The 12441-nt window shown below is 56.5% G+C and overlaps 1 protein-coding gene and 1 pseudogene across 1 annotated transcript; one reads left to right on the forward strand and one right to left on the reverse strand.

Moving 5' to 3' along the window:
- Positions 1–7602: 7602 nt before the first annotated feature.
- On the forward strand, positions 7603–8063 carry LOC128774477 (cytochrome c oxidase subunit 4 isoform 1, mitochondrial-like; annotated as a pseudogene).
- Positions 8064–9512: 1449 nt separating this feature from the next.
- Positions 9513–10897, reverse strand: LOC128774473 (cancer/testis antigen 1-like). The gene is made up of 3 exons (XM_053893554.1): positions 10530–10897; positions 10081–10209; positions 9513–9830 (listed from the first exon to the last, which is right to left on the reverse strand). The coding sequence occupies exons 1-3, from the start codon at positions 10772–10774 to the stop codon at positions 9692–9694; spliced, it is 513 nt and encodes a 170-aa protein (XP_053749529.1). The 5' UTR covers positions 10775–10897; the 3' UTR covers positions 9513–9691.
- Between the last annotated feature and the right edge of the window lie 1544 nt (positions 10898–12441).

The raw sequence follows: 12441 nt of genomic DNA on the forward strand, positions 1-12441 counted from the left end.
CCTGGCACGAACCCGCTCATAGCTCCCCAGGTGCTGGGGACAGGGCGCCCGAGAAAGGTACGGTCCGACCCCCGAGAAGTCCGGAGGGGATGCCGGGACCCAGCCGCGGGGAGACCCCTGGGCGCAGCCACGGTCTGGGGATGGCTTCGCCGCATCACCCTGGGCGCCCCCCTCCTCGCCATCAAGTGCTGCTGGTGTCGGGGGCCCCTGCTCGGACCCGGCGGGACCGGCCACGGCCAGGGGCAGGTGGCAGAGGCGAGGCCGAGGCTGACCGTGCCACCAAGGAGCCAGGACGACCCGAGGACAGAAGGGGCGTGAGGTTGTCCACATCCCAGAGAAGGGGCACGTGGTGACAGACGGACACGGTGAGGTGCAGATAAATTAAATCAGTAGGTGGTTGGGGGTATAAACAGGAAGACGGGGCAGGGGCTGGCACGACCCGGGGGCACGAGGGTAGGAGGGCGGGGATATTGCTGCTGCCAGGGTCAGGACCCTTGGTCCTGTCACCACCGCCCCCACGCAGGGCCCAAAGAAAGGCACTAATGAAGGGGGCCCGGGTGTGCGCAGGGCACGAGAGACCGGTGACCACCCCATCCCCGCCCCCGTGCCACCCGATCCAGGGCTCGGCCCCGAGGTCACCTCAGGCCTGGGACGCCCCCTCCTCACCGGTTCCGCCACCCTTAGCTGTTGCCGCACACGAGGCTGATGGTCTGTTCCAGGTTTTGCCGCAACTTAGGCTTCCGACAGGAGGCGTCTCGGTCCGGAGCGGTGAGGACCTGGGGGAGGAGGGCCCCCCCGGAGCCGGGCTGGCGAGGAGGGGCCGCTCCCTCCCTTGCCAAGCCGTCCTCCCCTGCCTGAGCTCTTCTGTCCCTCCTGCGTCCACGCACCCCGCTCTCTGCGGGTCCCCGGCACGTGGGAAGGGCTGCAGCCCCCCACCTCTGCACACGCTGCGACTTGGCCACCCCGAAGCCACCGCCTTCTCTGCTCGGCGGCCACAGTGCGGCCCTTCCCGGGAGTGGTTTGGACCCGCCGTCCCCAAACGCCCCGTCCCCTCCTGGCCCACACCCCACACCCCATCTCCCCATCCCCTCCTGAACCCCAACCCCGTACCTCATCTCCCCGACCCCTACTGACCCGGAATCTGCACCCAACCTCCAGGTCCCCTCCTGACCCCCACCCCGCACCCAATTCCCCATCCTCTCCTGATCCGGAATCTGGACCCAACCTCCAGGTCCCCTCCTGACCCCACCCCGCACCCAATGTCGCCATCCCCTCCGGACCCCCATCTGCACCCCGCACCCGATCACCTTGTCCCGTCCTGACCCCCACCCGCCACCCCAATTTCCCGGCCCCTCCTGGCCCACCCTGCACCCAACCTCCAAGTCCCCTCCTGACTCCCACCCCGCACCCCAAATCCCCATCCACTCCCGATCCGGAATCTGCACCCAGCCTCCAGGTCCCACCTGACCCCCACTCTGCACCCAACCTCCCATCCCCTCCTGACCCTCACCCCATACCCGACCTCCCTGTCCCGTCCTGACCCCTACTCCTCACCTGACCTCCTCATCCACTCTTGACCCCCAACCCTACCGAGCACCCGATCTCCCTGACTCCTCCTGACCCCCACCCCCCACCCAACTTCCTGGTCCCCTCCCGACTCCCACCCCGCACCTGACATTCCTGTGTCCTCCTGACACACGCCCCCCACCCCGCACCCGACTTCCTTATCCCCTCCAGACCTCCAGCCCGCACCCCTTGCCAAATCTTCCCGTCTCCTCCTGACCCCCGCCCTGCACCCCGTACCCCATCTCCTCATCGCCTCCTGACTCCACCTCGCACCTGGTCTCCCCGTCCCCTCTGGAACCACACCTCACATCCCATCTCCCTGTCCCCTCCCAACTCCCACCCTGCACCTGACTTCCTCGACCCCTCCTGACCCGCACCCCACACCGACCCTGTCTTTGCAGGTCTTCAGGATCTCGCTGTCAAACACAGTGAGCATTCTAGGGCCTCATCGCCCTTGACCATCAGCAGCACCCCGGGGAGAGGATCGCTCTCTCCTCCCTCCTGACCACCTCCTTCCTGCCCCCAGTGTGTGTGTGTGTGTGTGGGGGGGGGTGGGTGGGTGTGTGTGGGTGGGTGGGTGTGTGTGTGTGTGGGTGGGTGGGTGGGTGTGTGTGTGGGTGGGTGGGTAGGTGTGTGTGCGGGCGCGCACGTCTCACTCCTGTTCCAGGAGGCCACCCTGCAGTCTTAGGGTCCCTCCCTCCCCTCCTCAGTCTCTGCCGCCGGCTCCCTCTCTGCTCTGCCACCTCGGAGTGTCCCAGGACCCCAGGGCTCGGTGCGTGGGCCACTTGTCCCCCTATACCGGCTCTCGGCTGCCCGTGGCGAGCTCGTGCAGGCTCGGGGCTCTCTGGGCCGTGTCCTGGGCCCCAGATTTGTATCTTCATCGCAGACATTTGCCCACACCGCAGACTCCTGTATCCAGCTGCCAAGTAGACATCTCTATTCAGATTTGAGTAAGATAACTCAAATTTAACACGCAAAAAATGATGTCCACTCTTGCACTCTTGTTATGTTTAACCATAACAATAATAGTACTGAGTGAAATAGCCTAAGGGAAGCTACAGAAACCTGTAAAGAAGCCTTAAATATGCATTGGTCCACTGTGGTTAATAAATACTTGTGGTTTTTTTTTTAACTTGTTGAGAATATCAAAGTTTTGTTATAATTGGAAAATACCTTTCCTTGCCATTTCTTCATTTTATCTTTGCTCCTGGTCTTTTGGTATAGAGTGGCTTAAAACTTTTTTGTTTACGTGATCCTTTGTTTCAGTATAATTTGCGGTTTGCATTTCCTATGAAAGGCCTTCCTCAGTATAAAATTACAAAAATATTCACTGAGAACATCTTCTAGTACTTTAAAACTTTAACATCCTGGGAGGTAATTTTCGTGAGAAAGAACATTGGTATGTAAGTTTGTTTTCTTTCCAAAAGGTTTTAGTCAAGGTGTCCCAAACCACTTAGCGAATAATCTGTATTTCTCCCTTGAGGTGAAATGTCATCTTCAGCAAATTCTAAACCCCCCCTTCAGTTTAATCTTGCACTTTTGTTGTTCCAGCTAATTTAGGTTGGGGTGGGACAGGATGGCCTGTCTAGGGCAATGATCTGAAGGACATGGTCTGGAACATTGGGAGTGAAGGGAGGAAAGAGAGAGGAGGGGAGAGGAAAAGGAGGAGGAGGAGGAGGGGGAGAGTGAGTAGAAGAGAAGGGAGGGAGGAAGAGAGGAAAAAGGACAGAGGAGACATAGAGAAACTCTCCCAAGCAGAGGAAATTGGTTTCTTCTGGAGTGCCAGGAGGCAAGCTCACAGAAGTGTCAGTCAGCCGGGTGACATTTCAGAGGGATTTGTGGCTCTCCAAGTCTTCCCAACAATGTCAGATATCCTCGCGACCACTGCGAGGAAGCCACTCTTTGGTGCTCTTGCATTAAGGACAGAGGCGCGGGGAGGTCGGAGACCCAGCTACCATTGCGATGGCAATGTGACAACAACTCTCAGGACCTTTTCTGAGGTGGGTTTTCTTGACGTCTCCACACTTTGGCTGCCTGCGCTAAGGGACCCCACCAGCAAGGTCAGAGAGAGGCCGGGAGGTTCCTTCTGGGTCTGGACGCAATCATGTCAAGATTGGAGTAGTGGTTCCCAGGCTCTGGGTTACCCGAGACCATCAGACGTGACCGTGTACCACGTGGTCACCTTTAAAAATGGCTTCCTGGGGCGCCTGGGTGGCGCAGTCGGTTTAAGCGTCCGACTTCAGCCAGGTCACGATCTCGCGGTCCGTGAGTTCGAGCCCCGCGTCAGGCTCTGGGCTGATGGCTCGGAGCCTGGAGCCTGTTTCCGATTCTGTGTCTCCCTCTCTTTCTGCCCCTCCCCCGTTCATGCTCTGTCTCTCTCTGTCCCAAAAAATAAATAAAAAACGTTGAAAAAAAAAAAATTAAAAAAAAAAAAAATGGCTTCCTGGCAGCGTGTACCCAAACTCTACCTAGAGTTTGCCTTCGGAGAACACATGGTCCAGGTTGCGCACTGGTGACAGTTGGGTTCTCTGCTTCCCTGTCCTGCGATGTGAATGGGAGTCTGTTGGCCTCCCCCAGCTTCACCCAGTAAGTCATTGCGAATCACCCAAATCACCCCGCATTTCCTGAGGCTGTTGCTTGAAACCCACTGACCGTTCTCATCTGTATGAGTTGGAGTACTTTGGTTCTAAGAGACAAAACGCAGCTCTAAGTGGGAAGGGAAGTGCTCATTGGTGAGACGCCCACGTATACACAGAGGGTCCTGCTGGAGTGTGCAGCACACCACTGATCAGCACAAGTGTGTGAGCAAACCATGTGAAGCCAGAGAAAGAACCATCTTAAAGGAGGAAAGGTAATTGTGCCGATCCCGCAAGCAGGACGGAGACTGGTGGCTATCCCCACTGGCAGGGAGGACAGACCTCATAATTCTGGAGGCCTTGGGCAGGGCACTCAGAAGGGTCTTGCCTCAGTAGTGTAGCGGGAAAAACGAATCCTCCGCTGAGCTGTTCTGGTCCCACGCAGCAAATCTTCAAAAGCCAAGACTCAAAAGGATCAATCTTTTCCCACTCACTTAACAGCATCCCTGAGCAAAGCTCATGACTATGTTTAGGAATACAAAGACATCCAAGGACACCTGGGTGGCTCAGTTGGTTGAGCATCTGACTCTCGATTTTGGCTCAGGTCATGGCTCCAGGGTCGTGGGTTCGAGCCCGGAGTCGGGTTCTGTGCTGAGCGTGGAGCCTGCTCAAGATTCTCTCTCTCACCCTCTGCCCCTCTCCCCCGCTCGCTCTGTCTCCAAAATAAAAAGAGAAAATTCTAACCTTTAAAACAGGAATACAAAGACATCCAGAACCCAAGGAAAAATCACACTGTCTGGCATCCAGCCCAGCCCAACATTACCAGGCATGCAGAGAAGCAGGAGGATCCAACCCGTGATGAGAAGACAAATCAAGCAATAACAGGCATCCAGATTGGCAAGAAAGAAGAAAAACCGCCCTCATTCTCAGACATGATTACGTATATAGAAAATCTAGTGGCGTCTACAAAAGAGCTATCAGACTAATCAGGGACCTTAGTAAGTTTTCAGGATTCAGCATATTTTAGAGAGAGCTACTTTAAGAACATGTACACATTAAAAATAAGAGGCTTAGGGGCACCTGGCTGGCTCAGTCCATAGAACATGTGACTTTTGATCTCGGGGTCATGAGTTAGAGCCCCACATCGGGCATAGAGCTTATTAAAAAAGAATAAAGTAAAAGGCTTCATTCTCCCTGTTGAAAATATGGGAAGAGATGGTCCCCTCCCCTTCCTTAAAGCATTTACTTTACACGCCTTGTAAGTTCTTTCTTTGTTTCTTTGAAAATAGGTAGTATTTTTTAAAGGGTAGAGGCCCCCGGGTGGCTCAGTGCTCGAGTATCCGACTTCAGCTCAGGTCATGATCTCATGGCTCATGACTTTGAGCCCTGCATCGGGCTCTGTGCTGTCAGCACAAAGCACGCTTCAGATCCTCTGTCTCCCTTTCTCTCTGCCCCTCCCCCACTCCTTCTCTGAATGAATGAATGAATGAATGAATAAATAAATAAATAAATAAATAAATAAATAAATAAATAAATTTAAGGAAAAAAAGGCTAAAAGAGCCCCTTGCCATCTTTATAACCCAGGAATGTGTTCTTCAAGGACCTGGGAAACATCTCTTTGGAATGTAAACATCAAGCAAGATTGTGTCCCGATCTTCAGTTTCTGTGGGAGGGTAGAAGCCTAACTTCAGTAGGCACCTTGCCCCAAGTTGCAAAACTGGCTCCTATCATAAAGGTATGAAAAGCTTATTTTTTCCTTGGATAAAGCCGATCAATTGTATTAGTCTGCTCAAGCTGCTATAGCAAAGTACCTCACACTGGGTGGCTTACACAACAGAAGTTTATTTTCTCACAGTTCTGGATGCTAGAAGTCCATGATCAAGGTGCCAGCAAATTCAGCTTCTGGTGAGAATTTGCTTCCTTGCTTGTAGAGGTCCACCTTCTCCTCTGTCCTCACACGGCCTCTCCTCAGTGCAGGTGAGGAGAGAGCGGGGGGAGTAGGGGCGGGGAGGGAGGGAGAGGAAGAGGGGGGTGCTCTCTGGTGTCTCTCTTATAAGGACACCAGTCTTATTGGACCAGAGCCCCATTCTTATGACCTCATTTAAACTTGCTTCCTCAAAGGTCCCATCTCCGAATACAGCCACACCGGGGTTTAGGGCTTCAGCATATTAATGTGGGGGAGGGAACACAAACGCGCCGTCTGAAACAGCCACGACCTAATACACACGGCCACCCCGGTTCCCAGGGAAATTCAGGATGAACTATGTGCGGGGCCTGGTGGCGTCACGTCCTCTTACTTGAGGTCTACTTGTGGTGGATGTTGAGAACACGTGATGAGCTCTACCCGCTTACCTATACAAAAGGGTGAAAGCTCCCTGTCTTTGGAATCTCTTAGCAGATTGCCTGTGATGCGCATCACATTCTGGTGCAATGCCTACTCAATGAGAAAACTGTTTTGCTTCCACAATTGTGGAGACTTTTTCTGGGTTGGCAGATGATTTGGTTCTATTTTTTTTTTTTTTTTTTTTGTCAGCTAGGAAAAATGCCTGAGAAGAGCCCTCTTCATAGTCGAGGGAAGAGGGCAGGGGGAAGAGGGAAACAGGTACCCCCATTGTGCCCTCCGTTTCAAAGAGGGCCAAATGAAGATTTCAAGGTACAAAAGGACCTGGGAGTATAGAGAAGCCACTGCAAAGCCAGGATTGGGATTCTTATCAACCTTATGTTCTCCTCAATTCTTTCTAATTTTTTAAAAATGTTTGTTTATTTTTGAGAGAGAGAGACAGAGAGACAGAGAGACAGAGCGTGAGCAGGGGAGGGGCAGAGAGGCAGAGGGAGACATAGAATCTGAAGCAGGCTCCAGCCTCTGAGCTGTCAGCACAGAGCCCGACAAGGCGCTGGAACTCACTAACTGTGAGATCGTGACCTGAGCCAAAGTCAGCCGCTTAACAGACTGAGTCACCCAGGCGCCCCATGTTCTCCCCAATTCTTACCTACTTTGCCTGCGTTTGCCCATTTCTGCGTTTTTCATTAGTCGCATGGATGTTCCCTGGAGCCGGAAGAAGGAAAAACACTCTCCCAGTCTCCTGGTGGCTCCACTCAACCGTGCTGAGGTTGGAGGGATAGGGTGGCTAAGACAGTAGGTGCTTGAATCAAACAGACCCGGCCTCTGTCGGCCTCCATTCTTCGCCTAGAACCGGTGTAGAGACGACAGTACCCAGCTCACCAGGCTGTCCTGAGAATTACACATGACGATGTGGGTCGGGAGCATAGCGTAGCGCCTGCACACAGAAGATTTTGATTTCATTCTATTTTCCCAGGGTGGTCACCACAATCACAGCAGGCACTAGTGGCAGAATTCTGGCTACCAGAGTGGTTCGCCTAACTGGCAAGTGAGGAATTTCCACCTCAGTGTTGGAGCACGTGGAAGCGTCATGAAGAGTGAAAACTACGCTCTCTCGAGTTATGTCGAATGGCGTGACTATCCCCTGCCTGCTGTGGCCCACATCGACAACGTCCGCCAGCCAGAAGGCCTCGAAAGAGAAGAGGCCTTCCTGCAGCATCCTCTCCACTGATGAAAAAGCTGAATCGTGCCACATTCAGTTCAACGAGAGCTTGGCTGAAACGAACAGGAGCACAAACAAGCGGAAGACGGTTGTAGGCACCACCATGTTCTCCATCAGCCGCTGCTCTCGTTCTGATCTGGGAGAAGCACTGCGTGTACGGCCCCATCCCGCAACCTCTGAAGAGGAGTGGGGTGGCCAAGCAGACCGAGAGGATGCTCGACTTGGAAGGCCAGCCCGATCCAGGGCTTCTCAGTCAAGCGGGACTACGACAAAAACGAGTGGAAGAAACAGTAGCCCGCCACTCGGCCATCTGAGCCTCGCCTTGTCCTGCAACCTCCACGCGGCTCGGTGTACTTGCTGGGAACTGTTGTGTCGCAGCACCGATGCTAACAGGTGAGCAGTTTACGTGACAAAAAATATTTCCCCCAAACTATGCTACACTGCCTCTCTCTCTGCCTCACTCACCCCGACCGACCAGTTGTCCCAGCACTTGTCTTCTCTGATTTGAAACAAGGCCAGGAAAGCACAACGTTCTTATTCTAGTGTTTCTAAGTTCTTTGCTCATGCAAATTGAGGGTTTTTTTTAATATGTGAAATTTATTGTCTAATTGGTTTCCATGCAACACCCAGTGCTCATCCCAAAAGATGCCCTCTTCAATACCCATCACCCACCCTCCTCTCCCTCCCACCCCCATCAACCCTCAGTTTGTTCTCAGTTTTGAAGAGTCTCTTATGCTTTGGCTCCCTCCCACCCTAACCTCTTTTTTTTTTTCCTTCCCCTCCCCCATGGGTTTCTCTTAAGTTTCTCAGGATCCACATAAGAGTGAAAACATACGGTATCTGTCTTTCTCTGTATGGCTTATTTCACTTAGCGTCACACTCTCCAGTTCCATCCACGTTGCTACCAAGGGCCATATTTCATTCTTTCTCGTTGCCACGTAGTACTCCATTGTGTATACAAACCACAATTTCTTTATCCATTCATCAGTTGATGGACATTTAGGCTCTTTTCATAACTTGGCTATTGTTGAGAGTGCTGCTATAAACATTGGGGTCCAAGGGCCCCTATGCATCAGTATTCCCGTATCCCTTGGGTAAATTCCCAGCAGTGCTACTGCTGGGTCATAGGGTAGGTCTATTCTTAATTTTCTGAGGAACCTCCACACTGTTTTCCAGTGTGGCTGCACCCAAACTGAGTTTCTCCTTGTGGCAGAAAACAGATCCAGCCACGACAGGGATGCGGGGAAACCACCATTCTGCTGGTGCCAGAATTCTGGCACATTTTCTGGAGAGCCACTCTGTATGATAGATCTGCCTCTTGGAATCCATCTTAAGAAAACAGCCATTCACGCAGAGACTTATATGCAAGAATCCCACCAAAACATTATGTGTAATAGGAAAAAAATTGCGAGAAACTGAAGTGTTGAACAAATGCATCATAATACATCTTGTACGTATCCATGCAGTAAGATGTGTTTGAAGAAGTTTTAGACAGAGGGAAAGCCCAAAAATGTTTCAGGGAAAAAAAAAAAAAAACAACAAACAACTGATGCTAAACTTGAAGAAGCTTACTCCTTGCTATGACTGTCATACATTTAACGTATTCCTACAACCCTAAAGCCACGAGAGTATTCTGAAATCCTGACGGTAGTCAATGTTGAATGACAGGACCCAAGCAATCTTAATTTCCTTTCATTTCGTCAATTGTATTCGATTGCCTTGTACTAGAGTACTAGAACCAGAACCTCCCCTCCAACCTGAGGACACATGGGAGAAAATCTGGGTGCTGAAAAGAAACTCAGATATGGAACATTAACTCAGTTTTATTATCTGTATTCTTTAAGCAGCAATCAAAACAAGTGGGCACAGAGCACCCACGGGCCAGTACAGGCAAATAACTAAGCCCCAGAAATAAAGTGGCAACTACTGCGAAGGTCATGCCCCTGGGGAAGGGCACATGGCCTTCCACTGGATACTGTCCTGGACTCAGCCCCCTTTTCCAGGCCGAGGCCTAGAAAAAATCGCGGGCACCAAGTGCTGCATGGTCTGCACCACCGTGGAAAGCTGGTTGAGCAAGGAGGCGGTGGAAATCTGCAGGAGGACAGGGTCTTCAGCAGTCAGTCGGCTAAAAGTAAGGGGAAAAGGAAATCACTTGAGATCTGAGAACTCCTGGCCCTCCTCACTCCAATCTCCCCCCTCAAGGTTACCCCTCCGTGTCTCCCTTAGAGCAACCCCTGAGGCGGCCACAGACCCGGGGCCCCATGTGCCTCCTTAGACCGAGCCCTTGGTGTCTGCACATCTCCAACCGAAGTGGCCGTCGGGCAGAGGTTACCTCAGCTCCCCACTGCCTCCCGCCAGCCCCTTCTAGAACTTACATAAACAAGTCACTGCCAATCACCGTGAGCTCCGTGTGAACCGCTTCGTGGTAGCATTCGGCGCTCGAGGTCAGGTACTGGTAGGTCAGCTCCGCATCCACGTAACACAGGAAAGGCACCGTGAGGGCACTGGTGGACATTCGGTTAAGGCATATCTGGGTGGACCTCATGGAGGAGGCTTCCTTGCCCATCGGAGGCCCGCCTGCCCCCGGACCGCCCTTAGGGCCACCCGAGACCACCTCGGCCGCCCCTTCGGGAAACGTGCATCGCGGCACCCCCAGCTGCTTCCTCCAGCCTCCCTCGGCCCCCCCACCCCCACCCCCACTTCCCTTCTGTGCCCCCGCAAGTCCCCGACACCTCTCCCGCCCATCCACCGGGGCCGCCACCTGCCTCCCCTCCCGGCCATTCCCCGCTGCCCCCCGACCTCGGGAGCTCCTTGGAAAGGATACAATTCCAACACTTGCTTTTCTGAGGCTTCCCCGGAGGCCGAGGCCGAAGCCTCTTCCCCCTGCCTTGGGGCGGGCCATGCCCCCTCGACCTGGGGAGCTTCCCCAGCCACGGTGCCCGACGTCGCGGGGCCGTCCCGGCCTCCGGGATTTCCGGGGCCACTGGACGAGCCAGCACTACCCGTCGCACCACCGGCGCCGTCGTCCAGGATCTGCGCGCCGTCCGCGCCGTCGCCCGGGGCCTGCATGGCCCCCACACCCGCCCGCTCAGAGGCCGCCGCTAAACCGCGCGCCCCGCCGACCGCTGAGGCGCTGGGACTGCCTCACGAAGCTCCGCCCCTCCGCGCGCAAGGCTGCTGGGGATACCCAGGGCGCCTGCGCAGACAGACCTCTGGTGAGGTTTCTGGCATGTGATTGGTTCCCGCCAAGCTGGCCCGACTGCCCACGGGCCGCCAGGGAGACCCCGTCGGCGGCGCTGGAGAGCCAAGGCTCCCCTCCTTCCCGGTCCATCAGGCCGCCTCTCCCCGCCACCCCTCCCGGCCACCCCTGGCCCATCCGCCCCCCCCCCCCCCCGGGCCGGTCCCTCCGGTGCCCCGTTCCCCCCTCCCCTCCTTGCCCTGGACCCCCAGGCTGAACCCCCTCCCCTCCGCTCCCCACCCCGTCGCCTCCTCTAGGCCCATCGCCCCGGCCACCCGCCACTCGGCAAAGAGGATACAACTGCAGCGGCCGGCTCCCCGGCCCTCCGGCTGTGGGCCCGCCGTGCCCACCGGGTCCCGGCAAAGGGTGTCCGCCAAGCCCTGGCACGGCAGCTGCGCCCGGGACGGGAGCACATGGCGCCTGCGCGACCCGCGGGGCCGCACCGGCCGCGGCACACTCCTCTCCCTCACCACCTCCGCCGGGGCCCTCGTGGCCTCCGGGGCCATCTGGGACACCGGGGTCTCCCGGGCCACGCTGACCCTCGGGACCGCCGGCCCCACCGCCTGCGCCTCGATCTGTGGCCTCCATGGTTCCCCGGCCTGGACTTCGGCTGAACCGCCGAGGGAACGAACGAACGAACGAACGAGGCTCCCTCGGGAAGCGGGTGACGTCACCTGCGCTCCCCGCGCACCTGCGCAAACCGGCCCGAGGCTAATGCCCAGAATCCCCTCCTGTAGGCCACTGGCACGTGACTGTTTCCGGCCCGGCCCGCCCCTCCCCCCAAGCGTGTGTCTGCGCAGGCGCCAGCCGGGCGCACGTGCGCGCAGCCAACTGACCGCCGCCCGCCCGGGTCCCGGGCGTCGAGGCGTGGGCCGCGCTCAGGCGCTTCTGGGCAGCACCGTGCCTGTCCCTGTCTGTGGGCTCCCCGTACGGCTCGGGTCTGCGTGTGCCGGGACCCGTCCCCGGGGGCGGGGGGGTGGGGGGGGGGTGGCCGAAGCGGGATGCCGAGCAGGGGCCACTCCCAGGCCCTGCCTGTCCTCAGGGAACACGCCCCGCGCGGCCCCTAGGGGAGCTGGAATGGACGGGCCTCGCTCCCTCACCACTTCTCGGTCCCGGGCACCGTCAGTCCCCTAGTGCCTGCCAGCCTGGGGGAGGGTACACCGCCGAGGGTGCGACCGGCCTCCGGCCTGGGGCTCCCGGGCTCCCGCCTCCCACACCACAATGGCTGCGGGCTTGGGCCTGGGGCCCCGGGGCCCAGGGGTCCCAGCTGGCCCCGAGGACAGCGGCACGGGGGAGCACCGCCCCGGCGACAGCTCCCCCGTCGCTTTGCCCTCTGCTGCGGCAGCCTTGACGGGCTGTCCCTCCCCCAGGAACAAAGTCTTGCGGCTCTCGGGGGGGGGGGGGGGGGGGGGGGGGGGGTTGGACGTGCCAGGGGCCCTCAACTGGGAGGTGACCCTGTGTCTGCCGGCCTGCTGGGTGCTGGCCTACTTCTGTGTCT

Source organism: Panthera pardus, unplaced genomic scaffold, assembly GCF_024362965.1.
Source record: "Panthera pardus isolate Hobbes unplaced genomic scaffold, ASM2436296v1 HiC_scaffold_322, whole genome shotgun sequence".
Taxonomy (NCBI): domain Eukaryota; kingdom Metazoa; phylum Chordata; class Mammalia; order Carnivora; family Felidae; genus Panthera; species Panthera pardus.

Bases quoted from the DNA above. Each gene is read 5' to 3' on its own strand.
- LOC128774473 (XM_053893554.1), bottom strand. From the start codon at position 10,774: ATGCAGGCCCCGGGCGACGGCGCGGACGGCGCGCAGATCCTGGACGAC. The intron at 10,210-10,529 runs GTATCCTTTCCA...AATGTCCACCAG, and splicing joins GAAAAGCAAGTGTTGGAATT to TGCCCTCACGGTGCCTTTCC. The intron at 9,831-10,080 runs GTAAGTTCTAGA...CCTTACTTTTAG, and splicing joins ATTGGCAGTGACTTGTTTAT to CCGACTGACTGCTGAAGACC.